The sequence below is a fragment of the Salvelinus sp. IW2-2015 genome, linkage group LG4q.1:29 (assembly GCF_002910315.2).
Source record: "Salvelinus sp. IW2-2015 linkage group LG4q.1:29, ASM291031v2, whole genome shotgun sequence".
NCBI classification, from domain to species: domain Eukaryota; kingdom Metazoa; phylum Chordata; class Actinopteri; order Salmoniformes; family Salmonidae; genus Salvelinus; species Salvelinus sp. IW2-2015.
This window is the reverse complement of record NC_036842.1, coordinates 55,821,793-55,846,605: the sequence shown is the minus strand read 5'-3', so window position 1 is coordinate 55,846,605 and position 24,813 is coordinate 55,821,793. Positions and strand designations below refer to the sequence as shown.

General features: G+C 43.5%; 1 protein-coding gene and 1 pseudogene across 5 annotated transcripts in view; both read right to left on the bottom strand.

The window, feature by feature from the left end:
• LOC111962189 (non-muscle caldesmon-like) overlaps positions 1-24,813 on the bottom strand; it is a 71,148-nt gene that overhangs the window by 8,165 nt on the left and 38,170 nt on the right. Inside the window, exons 6-13 of one of the 5 annotated variants that reach the window (XM_023985073.2) lie at positions 23,957-24,094; positions 21,282-21,323; positions 20,641-20,684; positions 18,390-18,471; positions 14,939-15,076; positions 6,857-6,955; positions 5,801-5,884; positions 5,568-5,679 (exon numbers count right to left, since the gene is read on the bottom strand). In XM_023985073.2, the coding sequence (XP_023840841.1) occupies positions 5,568-5,679; positions 5,801-5,884; positions 6,857-6,955; positions 14,939-15,076; positions 18,390-18,471; positions 20,641-20,684; positions 21,282-21,323; positions 23,957-24,094 (739 nt within the window). The remainder of the gene's footprint in view (positions 1-5,567; positions 5,680-5,800; positions 5,885-6,856; positions 6,956-14,938; positions 15,077-18,389; positions 18,472-20,640; positions 20,685-21,281; positions 21,324-23,956; positions 24,095-24,813) is intronic. The other 4 variants (XM_023985074.2, XM_023985075.2, XM_023985076.2 and 1 more) reach the window with 4 other exon arrangements.
• Positions 2,988-3,900, bottom strand: LOC139027559 (uncharacterized; annotated as a pseudogene).

Here is a 24,813-nt window from a genome sequence, read left to right as displayed (position 1 = left end):
GGTGGAGAGCAGCTCTAAGGAGATGTTGGATTTGGGGGTGGAGAGCAGCTCTAAGGATACGTTGAATTTGGGGGTGGAGAGCAGCTCTAAGGAGATGTTGGATTTGGGGGTGGAGAGCAGCTCTAAGGAGATATTGGATTTGGGGGTGGAGAGCAGCTCTAAGGAGATGTTGGATTTGGGGGTGGAGAGCAGCTCTAAGGAGGTTTGAATTGATTGTAAACTGCCCATTTTCTTCTAACACAATACCGTATCATTGATAACCAAATAAATATTCCTCACACTGTCTTATATTTTTTTCAGGGGGTTAAACTGCTCATGGCTGCCAGTTATAGCAATGTCCCTGAACCAGGCCTGCTGTCCCAGCAGTACCCTCCAGCTCTACTGCCCAAGCCTGGCAAGGAAAATGTTAGACTCCAGAAACTACTCAAGAAAACGGAGAAAAAAATAAAGAAAAAAGCTTCCCCTGAAATGGCAAAGACACCGGTCCCTTTCCGCTCAAACCTCTCCCCTGTGAACGAAGCAAGCCCTGACCTGGAGCACAGTGACCACTCAACCCCTCCTAAAACCCCAGAGGCACCCTTCTACACACAGCACCCCAGATTCGCTGTCAGGCCAGCCTATCGGCATGTGCCATCCCCTTACCCGCAACAACAAGGAGCCACTTTTGGTGGTACTACAAGGTTCTCCCCAAAGCCATATGCTGCTCAAGCCCCCACCTTCCCCCAGCATGTGGCCCCACTCTACACATTTACTCCAACAGCCCCATCACCCATTCCAGGGCCAGTCTCGCATGCAGTGGCACCCACAACGCCTGTGCAAACTTCCTCTGTGCCTGAAGTGACAATGACAGCTGCTGCTCAAATTGCTCCTCCAGTCCCTGCTCCAGTTGCTCTTGTCACAATCACTTCTGCTGCCACACAACCTACTCTGCGACTAGCCCCAGTAGTAATACACCGCAAAAGTCCAAGTCCACGGTTTAAAGCTACCGAAGCTACACTAAAAGCACCCAAACCAATGTTTGATGTCTGTCAAATTCGGGTATATACTGCATCTAAGTCCCCCCTGCATGATTACACTGGAAAGACATTTACTGCAGACACATTACCTCGGAGTAGAACACCCACATCAGACATCAGAAGGGTAATAACACCAACAGCTGAAATCAGAAGGAGTGCAACACCGGCATCTGAAGTGAAAAGCAATTTAACTTCGACATCAGAAATCAAAAGGGTTGCAATGTCTAAAATGAATTCAGGTACAACGCCGACATCGGAAATCAAAAGAAGTTTAACACCGACACCTGAACTCAAAAGGAGTGCAACACCTACATCTGGGGTAAAAAGAGGTTTAACGTCCAGACCTGAAATCCAAAGGAGTGCAACRCCTACATCTGAAGTGAAAAGAGCTAAAACGCCAACTCATGACTTTTTAACACCAAGAACTAATTTAGGTCGACCTAAGACACCCTCATATCATGTGTCCCGTGCCAAAACACCTGTTATTGAAATATCAAGACCCAACCCACTTTTATTTGCTGTCTCACCAATTACTATAGATGCACATAGATCTAAAACACCAACACCTGGTTCTAATTCTGCCAATCCATATTTGTCTGGTTCTCAAAATCTGCCAACGTCTGAGCCTTCAAAATCACCATCAACTAGTCAGGGTGCAAGAACTCTGAATGGGGAAGTGACATCAAAAGAGACTCCTACAGCTAAATCACCTCCTGAAAACACTTCAAAACCAGAGGCTCCTCGACAAAAAGTTCCAAAAGTTGAGTCTACCAGACCAAAGACCCCTACAGCTTCATTAGGCTATCAAAGACCAAAGACCCCAACAAATGTCACACCAACTCCTACAGCACCCTCATATCAAAGACCCAAGACTCTAACCAAAGAAACACTAAAGCCTACAGCACCCTCATATGGGTACCAAAGACCCAATACTCCAACAATTATCACACCAAAGCCTACTGCACCCTCCTATCAAAGACCCAAGACTCCAACAAAAAAAACACTAGAGCCTACAGAACCCTCATATGGGTACCAAAGACCCAAGACTCCAACCAAAGAAACATCAAAATCTACAGCACCCTCAGATGGGTATCAAAGGCCCAAGACTCCAACCAATGAGACACCAAAGCCTACTGCACCCTCCTATCAAAGACCCAAGACTCCAACAAAAATAACACTAGAGCCTACAGAACCCTCATATGGGTACCAAAGAACCAAGACTCCAACCAAAGAAACATCAAAATCTACAGCACCCTCAGATGGGTATCAAAGGCCCAAGACTCCAACCAATGAGACACCAAAGCCTACTGCACCATCATATGGATATCAAATGCCCAAGACACCCTCGAATGAAGAGCCTAAACCTATGACTCCAACAATCGGGTATCAAAGGTCAACAACACCAGTAGTTGGGTATCAAAGACCACAACCACCAGCAGGTTATCAAAGACCAAAGACTCCCACAGCTGGGGTATCATCCATAGGATTTCAAAGGCCCAATACACCAACATATGTGGCCCCTAAACCAACCCATACATATTATGGGTTGACTCCTGCTGCATATGTTGCCCATGGTGGAATCCAACGTTTCTCACCTTCATTCGGCATATCCAGGTCTAAGACGCCGACTCTAGAGGAATCTAAAACCACAACGCAAGAGTTGGAAGCATCTAAAATACCTACCCAAGAGTTACTTCTAAAAACACATCCTTTGCCCATGGTGTCCAACCAGGAAGCATCCTCCAAAGAAAAAATCTCTTTAAATGAGGCCATAATATCCACGACTCCAGCAGTGAAGCTTCTGCTTCCAATCATTGTTGTTACACAAGCTGAAGATGTCTCAGAACCAAGCGTTTTCACAGCTGTGACCAGCAAAATGGCAACTCCTGTTCCAGAAACACCAAAGGTTAAAACTGTGGCCAACACAAGACCCTGGGCTAAATCTCCAACACCTGAGGCTAAGAAACCAGAGGTTAAAACCCCAACTTATGGAGTCATCCCAAAACCCAAAACACCCACCACAGAAACCCAACACCCCGTGCCTTCTGCTGGAAACAAAGATGCCAGCAAGACAATACCTCCTGTCTCAAAAACAGAATCTCCTGTGGCTAAAGCCAGGGTACAACAAAAAGAGTTAAACGAATCACTAGAGCCTAAAACGCCCACCAAAGCAACCTCTGAGTCTAAACCAGGAGGGACAAAGCCGACTACTTCTTCTCCACTTGGAAAGACCTCAGCTCCTGAGAAGCCTTCGGTGGCTGTTCAGTCTCCGGCTAAACCAAAGGATAACCAGGAAGCCCAACCTGAAAAGGCGGTATCAGCTCCAACCGCAGCATCAACAGAGAAGGAAGAGGGAAAATACTCTTTCCCAGCAGCTGCACCTCTTCTTAAAGTGATCCAAAAGCCAAAGGGCATGATGAAGTCTAAACTTAGTGGTTGGTCACGGCTCAAGAAGCATATGGTGGTGGAAGAAGAACCACCTACGTTCCCAGAATCAAATCCTATGAAAGACACCGCAAAGGGAACTGAGCAGGAGGGAGGTGAAGCGAAAAAGGATGAAACGGTGTCATTTAAAGACATGGTGGCAGCTGTAACAGCTGAGGATCCTCCCAAGGCAGCTAAGAAGTGGGATTCTCTTCTCTTTGATATGTTCTCCTCTAAAGAGAAGATTATGCAGGTGATTGAAGCTAGCAAAAGTGAGGAGGAGAAAAAAGAGCAGCCAAAGGATGCACCAAAAGAAATTCCATCCTTCGCCCATCGTCTGCCTGTCCTCCTTTTCAGCCCAAAGTTTGATGCCAAAAGGCTAAGAGAGGCTGCATCAAGGCCACTTACAAAAATTTCGACAGTGTTTGAGATGGGTCTCATAGGGCGTAAAAATAAAGATGAGGAACCAAAAGACTTTAACAGAACAGCTAGAGGGTTCACTTGTCCTTAAACCATGTCTCTTTGGACTGGTAAAGATGAAACAGAAGAACCTTTTGAAAAATTCTGTTACATTTCTTTGTGTACAGGTGTAGAAATAGTAGTGATAATGTACAGGTCCTGTGTAATAGTCTCTCTGCTTGACACAGGGTAGAATATTTAAGACGGTCTCTTAGAGAATGTGGTCTGAACTTTATACTTGAGCACTGATTGTTCTGTTGTCTGACTACGTTACGGATGTGTCTGAATGTCTCTTTCTCTGACAGTATGAAAATATTACCTTGAAAATCAGAGCAGAAGGAAAAATATATTTTTGTCTTAAAGGAATTCAGACATCTCGTGAGATTAAAATGTACAAAGATTAAGTAAATCTCAGAGCTTCTTTTTTGTCCACTGTTAAACCATGATAGGAGAATGAATTGCTTTTTCAGACCTCCTCACATCTTTTTTTCAAAAGTGGTCCTGAGACTGTAGTGTAATGTATTTAGGTACACCACTTACTGAAAACTAGACTGTACAGTATATTGATGCAGGATTTGGTTATCTGGAGAAAATTGACTCCAGGGGATTCAGAGTAATGTAACCAAATAAGGATGAAAAAAGGAGGAGAGGATGAAAGTAGAAGGAGTGTATATTTCTCCAAATGGTGCTATTTCCGTAGGTTTTTCAAATACACCTTAGATATTCAGGCGCTTCTTAGAAGTTAGAATGTTTGTTTACACTGCATATGCTAATGCCAGCTTTGCCATCTTCCTTTTTAGGAGTACAGGTCAGTGAGAGTGTTATTTGAGAACTTGGGTTGCTAACTCCTGGGGGATGAGGCAACTATATGAAGGAAGTGTTTTGACTGTTGGCATGGATGGATGAGGGGTCAGGGGGAGGCCTTGTGGGATATGGAGGCAAGTGATGATAAATGCGAAGAAAAATGTATACAGTAAGTACTTAGGGCAGATTCCTAATTTGAGATCCACGAATTTCCCATTGACATCAATGCAGGATTAACGTGAAAGTTAAATTTAGCATGTTTCACAGAGTTTTCAAATATGCAGCTTTCAAACGAGGGACCCAGAAGAGTCAAGAGCTGAGAGTGGCATTTGACCTTAAGGTTCTCTAGGTTCGTCAGCTTGTTATTGATGCTTTACGTTTGTGTTTCATGCATGGACTATATAAAAAGATTAAGAACATTGTCTCCTATTGACAGAGTGATGTTCAACCGTTTTGCAATCTGATGTTTATCTGTATAAGTGTACAGTAAATGTTATTTTCTATATATTTTTGATAAAAGAGAAAATAAAAAAAACTTGAATAGGAAAATGCTGATTTTGGTTTATGTTTGACATAGAAAGTTCATCTTGAACTACAGAATGAAATTGAGAAAATGTATTCTGTAGTGAAGATAATGGGCAGAGCAAGGTCAAGGGCAAAGCTATTGCACTTTTGGTGTTTGATAGAAGTAATTATTGAATTGTAGCTGGTATTGTGTTTGTAATTGTTGGTTTTTATCTGCAGGACCAGCAGAATAAAAATGTGTTTTTTGCCTAAGAAAATATGAGTTATTATTGGACTACTCATGGTAATTACAGTAATGTTTTAAAGTGTATGATTATTGTATAGACCCAGTCATCTCACCTGCTTTTCCATTGGTGTATTCATCCATATATTCATCATCATCAACAGGAATCTTCGCATATTTGCCATGAGCAGTCATCACAAATTTGTACCTTTTACCAGATGGATTGCCCTGAAAAGAATATGGACTGATTTAGAACAGAGATCATTTGCCACAGTAAATACACTGAGTTTGTCACAGAATATTCAAATACTGTATGTGTGTATGTCTGCGTGCGAGTGAGTGTGCTCACCTTTGCCCCTAATCTCCCAGGGGATGTTTCTCCAATGATCTCCCACATGTTCTTTTTCTGCATYACGTCACCAGCTTTTACATCCTGAGGAATGAACAGCACCAAACAGAAACTCAGCTGTATATCAAATGCTTTTATCAGCCATGCAAGACAAGCAATCCTCTTGGCTTTGGTTCTGAACCGCCACAACAGAATTACACCCCAGAAGGGGGCAGCCTTGGATAAAGCTCACTGTACACGCGCTCCTCTGATTCTCTGCATGCCTGTACACAGCTGTACTGCCAACACTTACGTGTGGAATAGTTCAGAAGTAAACTGAGAGGATAGGGAATGAAAGCGAAAAGAGCAGTTACCTTGAGAAGGGAGGACATGAAGAGAGTTGAAATAAGAAGACTGAGGAAGGAAAGTAAAGGAAGTAGATACACACATGTTTCACTAATGCTGTGTTTTGATGAAAATGATTCAGTCTCTGTAAAGGGGATGCGACACCCCGTGTGTCATCGTACAACATTGTCCAACCTTAAGCCACCTATGTAAAAGTGATGCCAGTGCTAGAGAATAGTGACAGGGAAGCCGTTTGTGGTAGTGTATATTCCACAGGTAATCTCTTGTGAGCAGAATACATAAACATAAATGGTACCATAGATCTCTTTATAGATCTCTTTATAGTATGGGCACTGATAGCTAAGCATTAGTTCCGGTGCTTGGGTTTTTCGTCACAGGTTATTTAGACAAATCATGATTTCGCAGGTGTTGGCATCTTTCGATTTTCAGAAAGGGAGAAGACATTTGGCCCATAAACTTGTCCGTAACTTGCAGAGAGAGAGGTTGGAGCTCCTTGTTCTTGCTCCATTCCTTGTTCTAGTATCTCTTCATCGCCTCTCTTAACACTTATGGAACCAGAACTTAATCAAGAAGCTGACCAATTAGCTATGCAAGACTTTAGTTCTGGGTTAACCAAGATGACTCAGGTGGAGACTGGTGAAATGCAGAGCCATATACATTAAATGTATACCCATATATACTGTACATGGCTCTGTTCTGAGATAAACATACAGCTGGTCTCGGGGGCGAGTTCCTGCTTGTGCCATCTGGGTTCCCCTTCACCCACTGGGTGATCAGGTCTGCCACACCCAACTTCAGACCTTCAGCATTCTGCTGACACACACCCAGACAGACGTCAACTCAGGCATTCAACAAGACACTTCCATTCAGTATGCATGCGATAGTGTCTTGTGACAGACTTACATATAAATGTAGCTGTCCAGCACACACAATAGATTTGGTTTTGGGTGGGCAGGTTAACAGCTACTGCTACATACTATTGAATACCTCTGAGGTACAGGAGAGAGGGGCTGTAGGAAACCACACATTTGTGGTAGAGAGTAAAAATAAACAACAGCCTTAGGCGCCTCTGATCTCTACCGCTGTGGCTCACAGGGTGTTTGTTATTCCTCTCGCCCCGGGTCAAGTTGCCATGCCTTTTCCGGATACCTCAAAGAACCTTGGCCTGCACACGACGAATGAGATGCAGTAATTAAACACATCAGGGAGAGTCAGGGGCTACGGCCTGGGGTGGGAGGACTATAAACAGAGGTGTGAGATCACACCCAAACAATAGCATGGAGAGGAGCATTAGGACTGATATATTTAGACATCTGCACAGTGTGAAAATGTATTTTGAAAGCGCTAGCTAGGTATGTCTGTGTCTCTAGTCTGCAGCATAACTCAAGGCAGCTACTGTATGTAAAGAGCATGTTTTGTATCCATAAGCACTGCTGCTAAATTGTTGCCGCCGCTCCACTTTATATCTATACAGTACCAGTCAAAAGTTTGGACACACCTACTTATTCCAGGGTTTTTCTTTATTTTTTCTATTTTCTACATTGTAGAATAATAGTGAAGACATCACACGTTTGAAATAACACATATGGAATCATGTGGTAACCAAAAAAGTGTTAAACAAATCAAAATATATTTGAGATTTGAGATTCTTCAAGGTTTGCCTTGATGACAGCTTTGCACACTCTTGGCATTCTCTCAACCAGCTTTGTTAGGAAGTCACCTCGAATGCATTTCAATTAACAGGTGTCCCTTGTTAAAWWTTTTTTTGAGTATTTCTTTCCTTCTTAATGTATTTGAGCTGATCAGCTGTGTTGTGACAAGGTAGGTGTGGTATACAGAAGATAGCCCTATTTGGTAAAATACCAAGTCTATATTATGGCAAGAACTGCTCAAATAAGCAAAGAGAAACGACAGTCTATCATTACTTTAAAACATGAAGGTCAGTCAATCCGCAACATTTCAAGAACTTTGAAAGTTTCTTCAAGTGCAGTCACAAAACCATCAAGCTCTATGATGAAACTGGCTCTCATGAGGACCGCCACAGGAAAGGAAGACCCAGAGTTACCTCTGCTGTAAAAATTGCAGCCCAAATAAATGCTTCACAAAGTTCAAGTCAGAGACACATCTCAACATCAACTGTTCAGAATAGACTGCGTGAATCAGGCCTTCATGGTATAATTGCTGGAAAAAAACACTACTAAAGGACACCAATAATAAGAAGAGATTTGCTTAGGCCAAGAAACACGAGCAATGGACATAAGAGAGGTGGAAATCTGTCCTTTGGTCTGATGAGTCTTGAGATTTTTGAGATTCGATTTTTGGTTCCAACCTGTGTCTTTGTGAGACGAAGAGTAGGTGAACGAATGATCTCCGCATGTGTGGTTCCCACCGTGAAGCATGGAGGAGAAGGTGTGATGGTGTGGGGGTGCTTTGCTGGTGACACTGTCAGTGATTTATTTAGAAATCAAGTCACGCTTAACCAGCATGTCTACCACAGCATTCTGCAGTGATACACCATCCCATCTGGTTTGCGCTTAGTGGAACTATAATTTGTTTTTCAAAAGGATGAACCAACACTCCTCCAGGCTGTGTCAAGGCTATTTGACCAAGAAGGAGAGTGATGGAGTGCTGCATCAGATGACCTGGCCTCCACAATCAGATAAGTTGGACCGCAGAGTGAAAGAAAAGCAGCCAACAAGTTCTCAACATATGTGGGAACTCCTTCAAGACTGTTGGAAAAGCATTCCAGGTGAAGCTGGTTGAGAGAATGCCAAGAGTATATATATATATATATATATATATATATATATATATATATATAGTGCCTTCGGAAAGTATTCAGACCCCTTGACACCTTGACTTTTTCCACGTTACAATATAAAATAGATGACCTATGCGGAAGATTAAACTACCAACTGGACATTCAAAACTGTAATATCTTATCCTTCACGGAGTCGTGGCTGAACGACGACACTATCAACATACAGCTGGCTGGTTAAAAGCTGTACTGGCAGGATAGAACAGCGGTGTCTGATAAGAAAGGGACGGCAGACTTTGTATTTTTGTAAATAACAGCTGGTGCATGATATCTAAGGAAGTCTCGAGTTGCTCGCCTGAGGAAGAGTATCTCATGATAAGATGTAGACCACACTATCTACCTAGAGTTTTTATCTGTATTTTTTGTAGCTGTTTATATACCACCACATACTGAGGCTGGCACTAAAACAGCATTGAATGAGCTGTATTCCTCCATAAACAAACAAGAAAACGGTCATCCACAGGCGGAGCTCCTAGTAGCCGGGGACTTTAATGCAGTGAAACTTAAATCCGTTTTACCAAATTTCTATCAGCATGTTAAATGTGCGACCAGAGGGAATACACCACCTTTGTTCCACACACAGAGAATGTACCACCTTTGTTCCACACACAGAGAATTATACAAAGATCTCCCTCGCCATCCATTTGGCAAATCTGACCATAATTCGATCCTCCTGATTCCTGCTTACATCCAAAATTAAGCAGGAAGCACCAGTGACTAGATCAATAAAAAAGTAGTCAGAGGAAGCAGATGCTAAGCTACAGGACTGTTTTGCTAGCACAGATTGGAATATGTTCTGGGATTCCTCCAATGACATTGAGGAGTACACCTCATCAGTCATTGGATTCATCAATAAGTGCATCGATGACGTCGTCCCCACAGTGATCGTACGTACATACCCCAACCAAAAGCCATTGATTACAGGCAACATCCTCACTGAGCTAAAGGCTAGAGCTGCCGCTTTCAAGGAGCGGGACTCTAACCCGGAAGCTTATAAGAAATCCCGCTGTGCCCTCCGACGAATCATCTAACAGGCAAAGTGTCAATACAGGACTAAGACCGAATCGTACTACACCGGCACTGACGCTCGTCGGATGTGGCAGGGCTTGCAAACCATTACAGACTACAAAGGGAAGCACTGCAGAGAGCTGCCCAGTGACACAAGCCTACCAGATGAGCTAAACTACTTCTATGCTTGCTTCGAGGCAAATAACACTGAAACATGCATGAGAGCACCAGCTGTTCCAGAAGACTGTGTGATCACGCTCTCCGCAGCCGATGTGAGTAAGACTTTTAAACAGGTCATCATTCACAAGGCCGCGGGGCCAGATGGATTACCAGGACACATACTGCGAGCATGCTCTGACCAACTGGCAAGTGTCTTCACTGACATTTTCAACCTCTCCCTGTCCGAGTCTGTAATACCAATATGTTTTAAATTCTTATGGCTGGGGGCAGTATTGTGTAGCTTGGATGAATAAGGTGCCCAGAGTAAACTGCCTGCTACTCAGTCCCAGAAGCTAAGATGTGCATATTATTAGTAGATTTGGATAGAAAACACTGAAGTTTCTAGAACTGTTTGAATGATGTCTGTGAGTATAACATAACTCATATGGGAGGCAAAAACCTGAGAAAAAATCCAACCAGGAAGTGGGAAATCTGAGGTTTGTAGGGTTTGCCTATCCAATTTACAGTGTCTATGGGGTCATATTCCACTTCCCAAGGCTTCCACTAGATGTCAACAGTCTTTACAACCTTGTTTGATGCTTCTACTGTGAAGGATGAGGGAATGAGAGCTGATTGAGTCAGGGGTCTGGCAGAGTGAATTCCAGAGGAATTGTGTACAGCTCCTTGCAACATGGGGCCGTGCATTATCATGCTGAAACATGAGGTGATGACTGTTCCAGTTCTTCCACATCCTGCATACTCACCAAACATGTCAACCATTGAGCTTGTTTGGGATGCTCTGGATCAACGTGTATGACAGCAAGTTCCAGTTCCCACCAATATCCAGCAACAGCCATTGAAGAGGAGTGGGACAACATTTGACAGGCCACAATCAACACCCTGATCAACTCTCTGCGAAGAAGATGTGTCGCGCCGCACGACGCAAATGGTGGTTACACCAGATACAGACTGGTTTTCTGATCCACTCCCCTACCTTTCTTTTTAAGGTATATGTGACCAACAGATGCATATCTGTATTCCCAGTGATGTGAATCTATAGATTAAGGCCTAATTCATTTATTTCAATTAACTGATTTCTTTATATGAACTGTAACTCAGTAAAATCTTTGAAATTGTTGCATGTTTGTCACGCCCTGGCCTTAGTATTCTTTGTTTTCTTTATTATTTTAGTTAGGTCAGGGTGTGACATGGGGATTGTTTGTGTTTTGTCGGTTTTGGGTGATTATATGGTAAAGGGGGTGTTGGGTGTAGTGTATGGGTTTGTGTTGAGTGCATGTGTCTAGCGTGGTCTATGTTGGTTTAGTTGTCTAGGAGAGTCTATGGTTGCCTGAATGGGTTCCCAATTAGAGACAGCTGATTTCTGTTGTCTCTGATTGGGAGCCATATTTAGGGTAGCCATAGGCTTTCATGTGATGTGGGTAATTGTCTATGTTAACGTTTGTAGCCTGTGTGTGCACATCGTTTATTTAGCTTCACGATCGTTTATTGTTTTGATTAGTTCGTAAGTGTGTTTGTTTCGTTTTGCCTTCTTCATAAATAAAAGGAGATGGCTTATTTTCCTACTGCTGCGTTTTGGTCCGTCAATCCTCCACACGATCGTGACAGAATTACCCACCAATACAGGACCAAGCGGCATGTAAAGCGGCAACAGGACCCACCTACACAGGATTCTTGGACATGGGAGGAGATACTGGATGGTAAGGGGCCGTGGGTACAACCGGGAGAATATCGCCTCCCTCGTGAAGAGCTGGAGGCAGCGAAAGCCGAGAGGAGGCGATATGAGGAGGCAGCACGGAAGCAAGGCTGGAGACCCGTGAGTAATACCCAAAAATTTATTGGGGAGGGGCTCATGGGGAGTGTGGCGAGTCCAGATGGGAGATCTGCGTCAACTTCCCGTGCTACCCGTGAGGACTCTAAGAGGGAACCTGAGCCAGTCGGGCTGATATTGGAGGTGAGCAATGGGAATGATRCAGAGACTGTTAAGGATTTATTGGGGAGGTTGGAAGAGAGTGAAATGAGGGAGCTGCTGTGTTGGTGCGTGAGGCACAAGATCCACCCGACAGAGCGTGTGCGGGATGTGAGGTTACCTGAGTCAGCTCTCCATGCTCGTCCTGATGTGCGTGCTAACCGTCTGGGAATGACAGTTCCACGAACCAGGCCTCCTGTACGCCTCCCTAGTCCTGCACCTCCTATATTAGCCCCATGTACTAACTCTCCTGTGACAGTCCCCAGCCCAGTACAACCAGTGCCTCCTCCACGCACTAGCCCTATGGTGCGTGTCTCCAGCCCTTTACCACCAGTGCCTAAACCACGCAACAAGCCTCCTGTGTGTCCCCAGAGTCCTGTGCGTCCTGTTGCTGCTCCCCGCACTAGCCCTGAGATGCGTGTCCCCAGGCCGGTACCACCAGTTCCGGCACCACGCACTAGGCCTAATGTGCGCTCCCAGGGTCCAGTGTGCCCTGTTCCTTCTCCCCGCACTAGCCCTGAGATGCGTGTCCCCAGCCCGGTACCACAGTTCCGGCACCACGCACCAGGCCTACAGTGCGCCTCAGCCGGCAAGAGTCTGCCGTCTGCACAGCGATGCTGAACTGCCCGTCTGCCAAGCGCCATTGAAGCCATCCGTCACCAGCGCCATCTGAGCCATCCGTCTACCCAGCGCCATCTGAGCCATCCGTCTACCCAGCGCCATCTGAGCCATCCGTCTACCCAGCGCCATCTGAGCCATCCGTCTGCCCCGAGCCATTAGAGCCGCCCGTCTGTCCCGAGCCGTCAGAGCCGTTCGTCAGTCAGGAGCCGCTAGAGCCATTCGTCAGACAGGATCTGCCAGAGCCGCCAACCAGACAGGATCTGCCAGAGCCGCCAACCAGACAGGATCTGCCAGAGCCGCCAACCAGACAGGATCTGCCAGAGCCGCCAGCCAGCCATGAGCAGCCAGATCCGTCAGCCAGCCATGACAGCCAGATCCGTCAGCCAGCCATGAGCAGCCAGATCCGTCAGCCAGCATGAGCAGCCAGATCCGCAGCCAGCCATGAGCAGCCAGATCCGTCAGCCAGCCATGAGCAGCCAGATCCGTCCGCCTAGCCATGAGCAGCAGATCCGTCAGCCAGCCATGAGCAGCCAGATCCGTCAGCCACCTGAGCAGCCAGTCCGTCAGCCAGCCATGAGCAGCCGGATCCGTCAGCCAGCCATGGCAGCCAGATCCGTCAGCCAGCCATGAGCGGCCGGATCCGTCGGCCAGCCATGAGCAGCCAGATCTGTCAGCAGCCATGGGCCGTCCCTCAGTCCGGAGCTGCAGTCCCTCAGTCCGGAGCTGCCGTCCTCAGTCCGGAGCTGCCCCTTTATCCTGGTGCTGCCCCTTATCCTGGTACTCTCCCTTATCCTAGTACTTCCCCTTAGTCCGGAGCTGCCCCTTAGTCCGGAGCTGCCCCTTATTCCGGAGCTGCCCTTACCGAGCTGCCCCTTAGTCCGGAGCTGCCCCTTAGTCGGAACTGCCCTTAATTCAGTGGGGTTAATGTGGAGGGGGTCATTTGGAGGAAGCTACGGAGGCGGTTAGTGACTGTGGTGGGGTGGGGCCACGACCAGTGCCGGAGCCGCCACCGTGGAAGGAGCCACACCAGACCCTCCCCTAGACTGTGTGCTGGTGCGCTCGGAGTTCGCACCTTAGGGGGGGTTATGTCACGCCTGGCTTAGTAATTCTTTGTTTTCTTTATTATTTTAGTTAGGTCAGGGTGTGACATGGGGATTGTTTGTGTTTTGTCGGTTTTGGGTGATTATATGGTAAAGGSGGTGTTGGGTGTAGTGTATGGGTTTGTGTTGAGTGCATGTGTCTAGCGTKGTCTATGTTGGTTTAGTTGTCTAGGAGAGTCTATGGTTGCCTGAATGGGTTCCCAATTAGAGACAGCTGATTTCTGTTGTCTCTGATTGGGAGCCATATTTAGGGTAGCCATAGGCTTTCATGTGATGTGGGTAATTGTCTATGTTAACGTTTGTAGCCTGTGTGTGCACATCGTTTATTTAGCTTCACGATCGTTTATTGTTTTGATTAGTTCGTAAGTGTGTTTGTTTCGTTTTGCCTTCTTCATAAATAAAAGGAGATGGCTTATTTTCCTACTGCTGCGTTTTGGTCCGTCAATCCTCCACACGATCGTGACAATGTTGCATTTACATTTTTGTTCAGTATATATAATTTTCGGGATGGTTAAACGTTTTCAGTGTAAACTTAAATGACTAACAACAGATAATGTATGTAGAAAAGATAATGGAGCTATATATTTTTAAATAAGATCATCTTTGAGAACGAACAATCACCAAAATAAAAATTTGACAGTCGGGGAATCTAAAATTCCCAAAATGTCATGGCATGGGGCCACAATTGATGTTGTTATAATGTTTGAGTCACTCAGATAGCAAAAGAGCAGGGCATAAGCCATTGCAAAATGTATAGAATTGCAGGAAATTAGCTTTAAAACTGTAAAAATTTCTCTCTCCGCCCTATGGAAAAATGTGTGGAATGGCAGTAAATTTGTTTTAAAACAACATTTTGTCTGCGACCAAGAGGAGGCACTCTAGAAATGTTGGACAGCACCATTGGCCACACCCACTACAATGCCCCGCCCCCTACGCTAACTTTGCCACCGCTGCTGAAAAAAATCCTAGGGGAAACACTGATAAGGGTCTATTTATGTTGGTGGATGTATAATGTCATTAGCGATTGTGAGAAATAAATTGGACTTTGACTTTATTCATTCATGTGTACAGTATGTAACGTCAAGTTGGTGTTTCCTTGCCTTGGATGGTGTGCCTTTGGACGGGCTCTGGTTCCAAGCCTCTCCAGCCTCAAACAAGTGCTTCTTGGAGGACACTGCCTCAGGTGACATGGGGATGTCCATCAGGCCCTGTTTGGCTGCCTTGGCCTCCTGGGAGTACTACACAACATAGCAATGTGATATACTTTACATTCCGAATTGCATGGAATTTGCATAGAAATAACAGAACTCTAGATCAAAAAGAAAAATGTATCAAGCTTGTTCACTGATATTTATCAAGTCTGATTAGGGGGAAATTAGTATGAAAATGAAGCACAGCAAGTAAAAATGAACCACAATATAACATAGTTAGACATAATGAGTAACATAGGACTGGATTCAATCTGTATTACTGAAGTTCAGCGTTTTAGCATGATTGAAATTGAAAGGAAATGTACCCACGTTAGTGAAGACTGCATTCACGGTCAACACTGCATACAGTGCATTTGGAAAGTGTTTTCTTTTCTCCAGATTTTGTTACGTTACAGCCTTATTCAAAAATGTATTAAATAGTTTTTTCCCCCCCTCATCAATCTAAGTCCGGGCTCTGGCTGGGCCACTCAAGGACGTTCATAGACTTGTCCCGAAACCACTCCTGAGTTGTCTTGGCTGTGTGCTTAGGGTCGTTATCCTGTTGGAAGGTGAACCTTCTCCTCAGTCTGAGGTCCTGAGCTCTCGGAGCAGGTTTTCATCACAGACCTCTCTGTACTTTGCTCCGTTCATTTTTCCATCGATCCTGACTAGTCTCCCAGTCCCTGCCGCTGAAAAACAACCCCACAGCATCAACAGCCACAACCATGCTTCACCATAGGGATGGTGCCAGGTTTCCTCCAGATGTGACGCTTGGCATTCAGGCCAAAGAGTTAAATCTTGGTTTCATCAGACCAGAGAATCTTGTTTCTCATGGTCTGAGCGTCCTTTAGGTGCCTTTTGGCAAACTCCAAGCGAGATGTCACGTGCCTTTTACTGAGGAGTGGCTTCCGTCTGGCCACTCTACCATAAAGGCCTGATTGGTGGAGCGCTGCAGAGATGGTTGTCCTTCTGGAAGGTTTTCCCATCTCCACAGAGGAACTCTGGGGCTCTGTCAGAGTGACCATCAGGTTCTTCTCCCCCAATTGCTCAGTTTGGCCGGGCGGGCAGCTCTAGGAAGAGTCTTGGTGGTTCCAAACTTCTTCCATTTAAGAATGATGGAGGCCACTGTATTTTTGGAGACCCTCAATGCTGCAGAAATGTTTTGGTACCCTTCCACAGGTCTGTGCCTCGACACAATCCTGTCTCTGAGCTCTACGGACAATTCCTTCAACTTCATTGATTGATTGTTGCTCTGACATGCACTGTCAACTGTGGGACCTTATAAAGACAGGTGTGTGCCTTTCCAAATCATGTCCATTCAATTGAATTTAACGAAGGTGGACTCCAATCAAGTTGTGGAAACATCTCAAGGATGATCAATGGAAACAGGATGCACCTGTGCTCAATTTCAAATCTCATAGCAAAGGGTCTGAATACTTATGTAAATAAGGTATTTCTGTTTTAAATGTTTTATGTGTTTGCAAAAATGTCTAAAAACCCTGTTTTCGCTTCGTCATTATGGAGTATTGTGTGTAGATTGATGAGGGATTTTTTTTAATAAGGCTGTAACGTAACAAAATTGGAAAAGTCAAGGGGTCTGAATACTTTCTGAATAAATTGTATCTCGTCTTTAGAAAGAAGTTAACAAGGCATGGTAGTAATCGGATAATGCAATAGTGGCTTGTGAAACATTGTCCTCACGGGAAAAGAGTAAGAAGGCCCCTAACACTTATTCACTCACACACACACTCTACTCCCATGTACAGTAGAAGTCGGAGGTTTACATACACTTAGGTTGGAGTCATTAAAACTTGTTTTTCAACCACTCCACAAATGTATAGTTAACAAACTATAGTTTTGGCAAGTCGGTTAGGACATCTACCTTGTGCATGACACAAGTCATTTTTCCAACAATTGTTTACAGACAGATTATTTCACTTGTAATTCACTGTATCACAATTCCAGTGGGTCAGAAGATTACATACACTAAGTTGACTGTGCCTTTAAACAGCTCGGAACATTCCAGAAAATGAAGTCATGGCTTCTGATAGGCTATTTGACATCATTTGAGTCAGTTGGAGGTGTACATGTGGATGTATTTCAAGGCCTACCTTCAAACTCAGTGCGTCTTTGCTTGACATCATGGGAAAATCAAAAGAAATCAGCCACGACCTCAGAAAAAAAATTGCGAAAAGTGCAAATCAATCCCAGAACAACAGCAAAGGACCTTGTCAAAATCCTGGAGGAAACAGATACAAAAGTATCTATATCCACAGTAAAACGAGTCCTATATCGACATAGCCTGAAAGGCAGCTCAGCAAGGAAGAAACCACTCCTCCAAAACTGCCATAAAAAGCCAGACTACGGTTTGCAACTGCACATGGGGACAAAGATCGTATTTATTGGAGAAATGTCCTCTGGTCTGATGACACCAAAATAGAACTGTTTGGCCATAATGACCATCATTATGTTTGAAGGAAAAAGGGGGAGGCTTGCAAGCCGAAGAACACCATCCCAACCATGAAGCACGGGGGTGGCAGCATCATGTTGTGGGTGTGCTTTGCTGCAGAAGGGACTGGTGCACTTCACAAAATAGATGGCATCATGAGGCAGGAAAATTGTGTGGATATATTGAAGTAACATCTCAAGACATCAGTCAGGAAGTTAAAGCTTGGTCGCAAATGGGTCAAATTCACCCAATTTATTGTGGGAAGCTTGTGGAAGGCTAACCGAAACGTTTGACCTAGTTAAACAATTTAAAGGCAATGCTACCAAATACTAATTGAGTGTATGTAGACTTTTGACCCACTGGGAATGTGATGAAAGAAATAAAACCTGAAATAAATAATTATCTCTTCTATTATTCTGACATTTCACATTCTTAAAATAAAGTGGTGATCCTAACAGACCTAAGACAGGGAATTTTTATTAGGATTAAATGTCAGGAATTATGAAAAACTGAGTTCAAATGTATTTGGCTAAGGTGTATGTAAACTTCAGACTTCAACCGTACTTATAGTATGACTCCGGCACCACAGAGATGAGAAAGCAAGCTAAGCCTAGCCTCAAGTGCCCATCAATCCTCTCCCAAGAGCGTCTGCTAAATGACTTAAATGTAAATGTAAATGTTTGACGGACTGTGAGGCTGAGGTTTAACTACAGTATATACAGTAACTTTGTGTGTGTGAGACTGACACAGCGCGTCACCTTTAGAGAGGAAGAGAAGAGGACAGAGAAGTCTGGCTGAATAGTCACCAGATGAAAGCATTCATCACACAGCCTTCATCAATGGGGCCTCTGTCTGTTGGGAGGAAGGGAGGGAGAGAGGGGAGGAGGGGGGAGCTACCAGGTGGGAGCTAACCTCAATGGCGTGGGTGTACTGCTCCAGCCTGTCATCGATCTTGGCGAGGAGAACAGGGGGCTGTGTCTTCTTGAAGCTGTTGCTGTATCCAAAACAAAGACACTCGGTCAGTGAAAATGTTTGTTGGAAGAAAATAATACATTTTAAAGACCTCATCTGACTGGCTATAGGCCCGCAAGTGAACGGGGATCATCCTTCCCCTCCCCAAGTGAAATATCCCTTTTCCACATTGTTGTGATACACCCCCCTTGGTAAAATGAGCCACTTGAATCTACACTGCCATTAGGATGGGATTACATGACCTCTTACAGCTTCTGTCAAGACTGTCTTTCAGGCCCAGTATGAAGCTTGCTCACTGACCGCAGTGGGACCCAGTGCAAAGGACCCCTACACACGCACACAGGCACACACACACATACGCACACACACGCTGCCAGTTGCCTAAACCCCACTACACAAGAGTCCTAATCTCAGACATATACACTAAACAGAAAAACAAACCGTGTGGGACAAATCTGGAAATACTGACCCTATTTCCTGCATTTCAACATGGCCTCAAAACCGTTTATATTTGAAAAGAGAGCTCCCATGAAAGGCATGTGTGAGTCATTAGCCTGATATGGCTGGTTAGTTTGAGGATTACATAGCTTCTTTACAGGCATGGTAGGATTATTTTAACTTCATAAACGTGCACAGCCCTCAAATCTTTATTTGGAGGGTGTTTTGTTCTGCAAAGACGTTGAAATTGGGTTTTCTGAATGATGTCATGTTTTCTATCTGCATGAGCGAGGCTGTTAAAAGTGAATGGGTGAAGAAAGCTGTCTGTCAACCGTATTCTTCTCCGGAAAGATTCGATTCGGTCTTACAGTGTTTTTACACACATCAACAAGGGAGTGGAACGCCCACATCAAAGGACTAACACACAGTGATCCTTCCCTCTGTCCTTAAAAATCTGCCTAGACTAAAACATGATGTCACACTCAATTCCTCAGATCTCAAACCTGCACCTGGAAGATAAAGTTTACGGTGTCCAATAAAAAACATATTTTGACCAATGGGTAAAAAAAATATTTAAAACACATGTTAATTGTGTAGATAATCCTCTAAGGAAGCCAATGGCCTAACCTCATGACTCTATCATAATCCGCTCTTAAATTATTGGAGTTTTTAACCTTGTAGGATCGAATCCGCAAGATTTAAAACAATATAGAGGTGAGATAGATATCGATTTTGAGACATTACATGTAGTATTTGATATTTTAGTATACGCTTTTCATATTAATGCAAAATTCCAGTTCTTTTTCGAAGATTTCTCACAAAAGTAAGCTTATCACTGTGAAACGTAAACAGAGCACTGAGCTCTGAGCAAGCTTTTTTATTTTCAAAGCCTTTTACATTTAATTCAGCTCGTGTTATGCTAATCTCCCTTTTTGCGACCCGCAAAAGCAACTTTGAAGATGACCACCACAACATGTAAAATCCTCAATGTCGCTGCGAGAAAGCTGCACCCCTCTGTCAACAGAGCTCAGTGATTATTATCGGATGTATTATGTTAAGAAATCCCACTTTTTGGATATACTGTTAATGAAATGTTCGAGAAAGAACTCCACTGAACGATTCAGAATATGAATAATCATATATGTCTTAGTAAAGTGTATTTTCGAACTTAAGGAAGTTCAATTTCCTCACCACAGCGCATTCTGGGCAGAGTGGGTGCACACCCTATAAAGTTGTTATTACACCCTATTTTCAGTCACATTCTTAATATTAATTAAAACTCTGGCCTGGTCTCTACTACTCTAGCTGCTGAGAACTCTTTACCACTGATTACTTACTGCAGTCAGACTGCATGGAGCCGTCCCACAGTCCAGAGCTATAGCTCACCAGTCACCAGAGAGAACCCAGCCAGCCCAGGCTCCACCCCTCACATCTGGTCAGAGTTAACCAAGCTATAAATCATCCAGGCTGACAAAGGTGATGCACTGAGAGAGATTTAGAGGTCACCACTGGCCCTCTTTGTCTATGTTTACATTTACACACCAGCCATTTAGCCAGCATAGCTGCTGTTCTGCCTCAGATAGCAGCTCTCCATCCAGGCCCAGTAGTACTTTGGTCAACCTCAAGATACAACGAAGCATTAGTGAGGGAAGGTATTTCAGAGTACAAGTGGAACAACGGGGGCTGTGGAATTTGTTTGTTTGCTTTGTGTTATTCATTGTGAAAAAGCCTTGTATGCTTGAATGATGCTCACCTTTTCTTTAGGGACCGGTTCAAGGATTCTGTTCTTTCTGTGATCTGAAAAACATGAGGAGGATGTTAAAGGTTATTGTTTTGGAATTAGAATATAACAGTTGAAGTGCTCCATGACTTCTAGAATTGTCAGACGGGATTATCATGATCAATATTAAGCAGCAAATATCTCAAACAGAGAAATCTTCTGCTGGTCTTTCTCAACCGTTTCCATATGCCTGTATCTGTCAGTTCGTATCACCAAAGACAGATTTAAACTCTGCCTCAGTCCAAGGTTTACTGCAGGCATAATTATAATGCAATCAGGGTGTGGGAAGACTTCCATCTCGAAACCCATTACTTACTCTTGAATCTGTGTATTTAATGCATTACAGACTGAATCATAGTAAAGAAAATGTGTTTGGGATTACAAGTTTTAGGCTAGTCATTATCAAAATGCTAATACATTTGTATCAGAGGAGTTCTAGTTTGAGCCAGGGTCATAATGTCCTGTCCTCTACGGTTGCTTGCCAAAGAGAACATACTTCAACGTATCCAGCACCAAGCTCTGGTTCTTCCCACACAAAATAATCCCTTATGTTACTGTTCACTGTTCAGCCCTGGACCTGAATCAAAGAGCACAGCATGTTGACACCAACTCACCAATAATGTATTTTCTGCTGTCAAACTCTCATCATTCTCTCTCTGAAATTACACACACAATCAGATGGAAGCTCATGACAGCACTAAGGATGTAGGCAAGGGCACCAACATAGCAACCCTGTACCCAGAGAGGAAAGTCAGCTTAGAAACAGAAGGCAGGAAGTAAAAGTTATAGTAGCTAGCTGAACTTGCCCTTTTGTAGAAGGTGACTGAGAGATTTTCTTCATTAGTGTTAATACAAGAAGTGAATTCATGAGAGATAAATAGATGCATCTGACAGTAATAATGTAATGTAATGAGCCAGGCTTGTAAATCAAGATCTGAGTGGATTTCAATCCCTGTGTGATCTGACAAGTCGAATCAACTGACAACAAACAAGAACATTTTACACTGCACAACGCTTCACAACATGCCATGCCGTGCAAACGTCTGAATCCAAACAAATGAACCCATGGAAACCCTATCTATAATCCTGACAACTACCTGTATTACTTAATACCCTACTTTTTAAGCAGAGCAAGGTGGAAGGGGATAAGGACAATACCACAGAACAGTGTAAACACAGGCTGTCACAGCTACCATTTGGACTTGGGCTGAAATACAATGATATACAGTTGAAGTCGGAAGTTTACATACACCTTAGTCAAATACATTTAAATTCAGTTTTTCATAATTCCTGACATTTAATCCTAGTAAATATTCCCTGTTTAAGTTCAGTTATGATCACCACTTTATTTTAAGAATGTGAAATGTCAGAATAATAGTAGAGAGAAGGATTTATTTCAGCTTTTATTTCTTTCATCACATTCGCAGTGGGTCAGAAGTTTACACACACTCAATTAGTATTTGGTAGCATTGGCGTTAAATTGTTTAACTTGGGTCAAACGTTTCGGGTAGCCTTCCACAAGCTTCCCACAATAAGTTGGGTGAAGTTTGGCCCATTCCTCCTGACAGAGCTGGTGTAACTGAGTCAGGTTTGTAGGCCTTCTTGCTTGCACACGCTTTTTCAGTTCTGCCCACACATTTTCTATAAGGTTGAGGTCAGGACTTTGTGATGGCCACTCCAATACCTTGACTTTGTTGTCCTTAAGCAATTTTGCCACAATTTTGGAAGTACGCTTGGGGTCATTGTCCATTTGGAAGACCCATTTGCGACCAAGCTTTAACTTCCTGACTGATGTTTTGAGATGTTGCTTCAATATATCCACATAATTTTCCTGCCTCATGATGCCATCTATTTTGTGAAGTGCACCAGTCCCTCCTGCAGCAAAGCACCCCCACAACATGATGCTGCCATCCCCCGTGCTTCACAGTTGGGATGGTGTTCTTCGGCTTGCAAGCCTCCCTCTTTTTCCTCCAAACATAACAATGGTCATTATGGCCAAACAGTTCTATTTTTGTTTCATCAGACCAGAGGACATTTCTCCAAAAAGTATGATCTTTGTCACCATGTGCAGTTGCAAACCATAGTCTGGCTTTTTTATGGCGGTTTTGGAGCAGTGGACTCGTTTTACTGTGGATATAGACACTTTTGTACCTGTTTCCTCCAGCATCTTCACAAGATCCTTTGCTGTTGTTCTGGGATTGATTTGCACTTTTCGCAACAAAGTACATTCATCTCTAGGAGACAGAATGCGTCTCCTTCCTGAGCGGTATGACGGCTGCGTAGTCCCATGGTGTTTATACTTAAGTACTATTGTTTGTACAGATGAATGTATGCTTCAGGCGTTTGGAAATTGCTCCCAAGGATGAACCAGACTTGTGGAGGTCTACCATTTTTTTCTGAGGTCTTGGCTGATTTCTTTTGATTTTGCCATGATGTCAAGCAAAGAGGCACTTAGTTTGAAGGTAGGCCTTGAAATACATCCACACCTACACTTCCAATTGACTCAAATTATGTCAATTAGCCTTTCAGAAGCTCCTAAAGCCATGACATAATTTTCTGGAATTTTCCAAGCTGTTTACAGGCACAGTCAACATAGTGTACATAAACTTCTAACCCACTGGAATTGTGATACAGGGAATTATAAATTAAGTAATCTGTCTGTAAACAATTTTTGGAAAAATGACTTGTGTTATGCACAAAGTAGATGACCTAACCGACTTGCCAAAACTATAGTTTGTTAACAAGACATTTTGTGGAGTGGTTGAAAAACGAGTTTTAATGACTCCAACCTTAGTGTATGTAAACTTCCAACTTCACCTGTATTATGGTCTCTGACTTTTTCAGTCAATGGTGGTATCCATTTTGTATATAAAGGCATGCTGTCAGAGCTAACTAAAAGTTGCACACGTCTCACAAACGTCTCAGCAAACCCACACATCACAGCAAACCCATACATGAATGTGTGTGACCTGCTCGCACTACATGTCCTGTGGCAAATGTTGACATTTATAACACTCCCATGCAACTTACGTGATTGAAACTTAACACAATGGCTGTAAAGATGGTATAAAGTGAGATTTGAGTTATTTTTTGTTGTTGTAGTAAAACAATATAGAAATATAGAGCACTTTTTTTATACAGAAAACCAAAGGTATAAATATCCATGATCTCAAAAACTCACTGCCATATCATCACAAGAATGGTGCTTGTCATATATGACCATGGGCAATAATTAAAAACCTGAGGTATAGATAGATGTATAGATGAATGGAACAGAAACGTTAGCTACCTTGTAGATGGAGCCTTTGGGATTTAGCGGGCTAAACAACTCATCTCCATCCACACTGGAGGTACTGAGGCTCTTCATCCTCTCTGCTGCCTCCATCCTCCTCCTCTCTATGTCCTCCTTCATCCTCCTCTTTTCTTCCTGTACAGGAAGACACACAATGGATATTTTTGGTGAACGTCAGGAACCGAATTACATCGGTGAAAGAGCGGTTCATTTGCCTCACTGATTTGCAGGCTGCTAGTACAGCTTCTTGAGCTCCAGACAACAATTATCTGCAGATAACTTAGAAAAACATTATCTGAAGGATATTCCCACTGCAGGAACAACAGGTAATGGGAGAGAGCCTCATTCAGGTCCATGCTCATTTTTGCAGTGCATAAAAACATTTAATAAATTGGCAGGCAATTTAATAATTTGGTCATCTAAAGGTTTTTTTGAACCAACTTTTAGGCTTTACATTAGAAATGTGCTATTTTTTCATTGGTCAATTATTAAAGAGCAACTAACTCTAAACAACTTCTCATTTAGAAAACAGCCAATGTGGCATTGATATGAGTCAGAAACATTTATTATACTGTCAAAATTGACTGAAAAGTATAAATAGGATTATTTTGGTAATTAAGTCAGTCTCGTCCAAAACAACATTTTGTGAGACTTGTGGTTGTGACTGCATCACAACGTAAATTAAGGTTTGGTTTGTTTCAATCCTGGCCACAAGCTCTCAGCTGGCAGCATGCAAGTAATCATCAATTCTGAGTGCAGCTGCACGTGACCCAATTGTAATGCCCGTGGTAAATTTGGGTTGACTTTAGATTTCCCTAATAGCGTCACATTTCACAGCTTCACATGATTTAAAA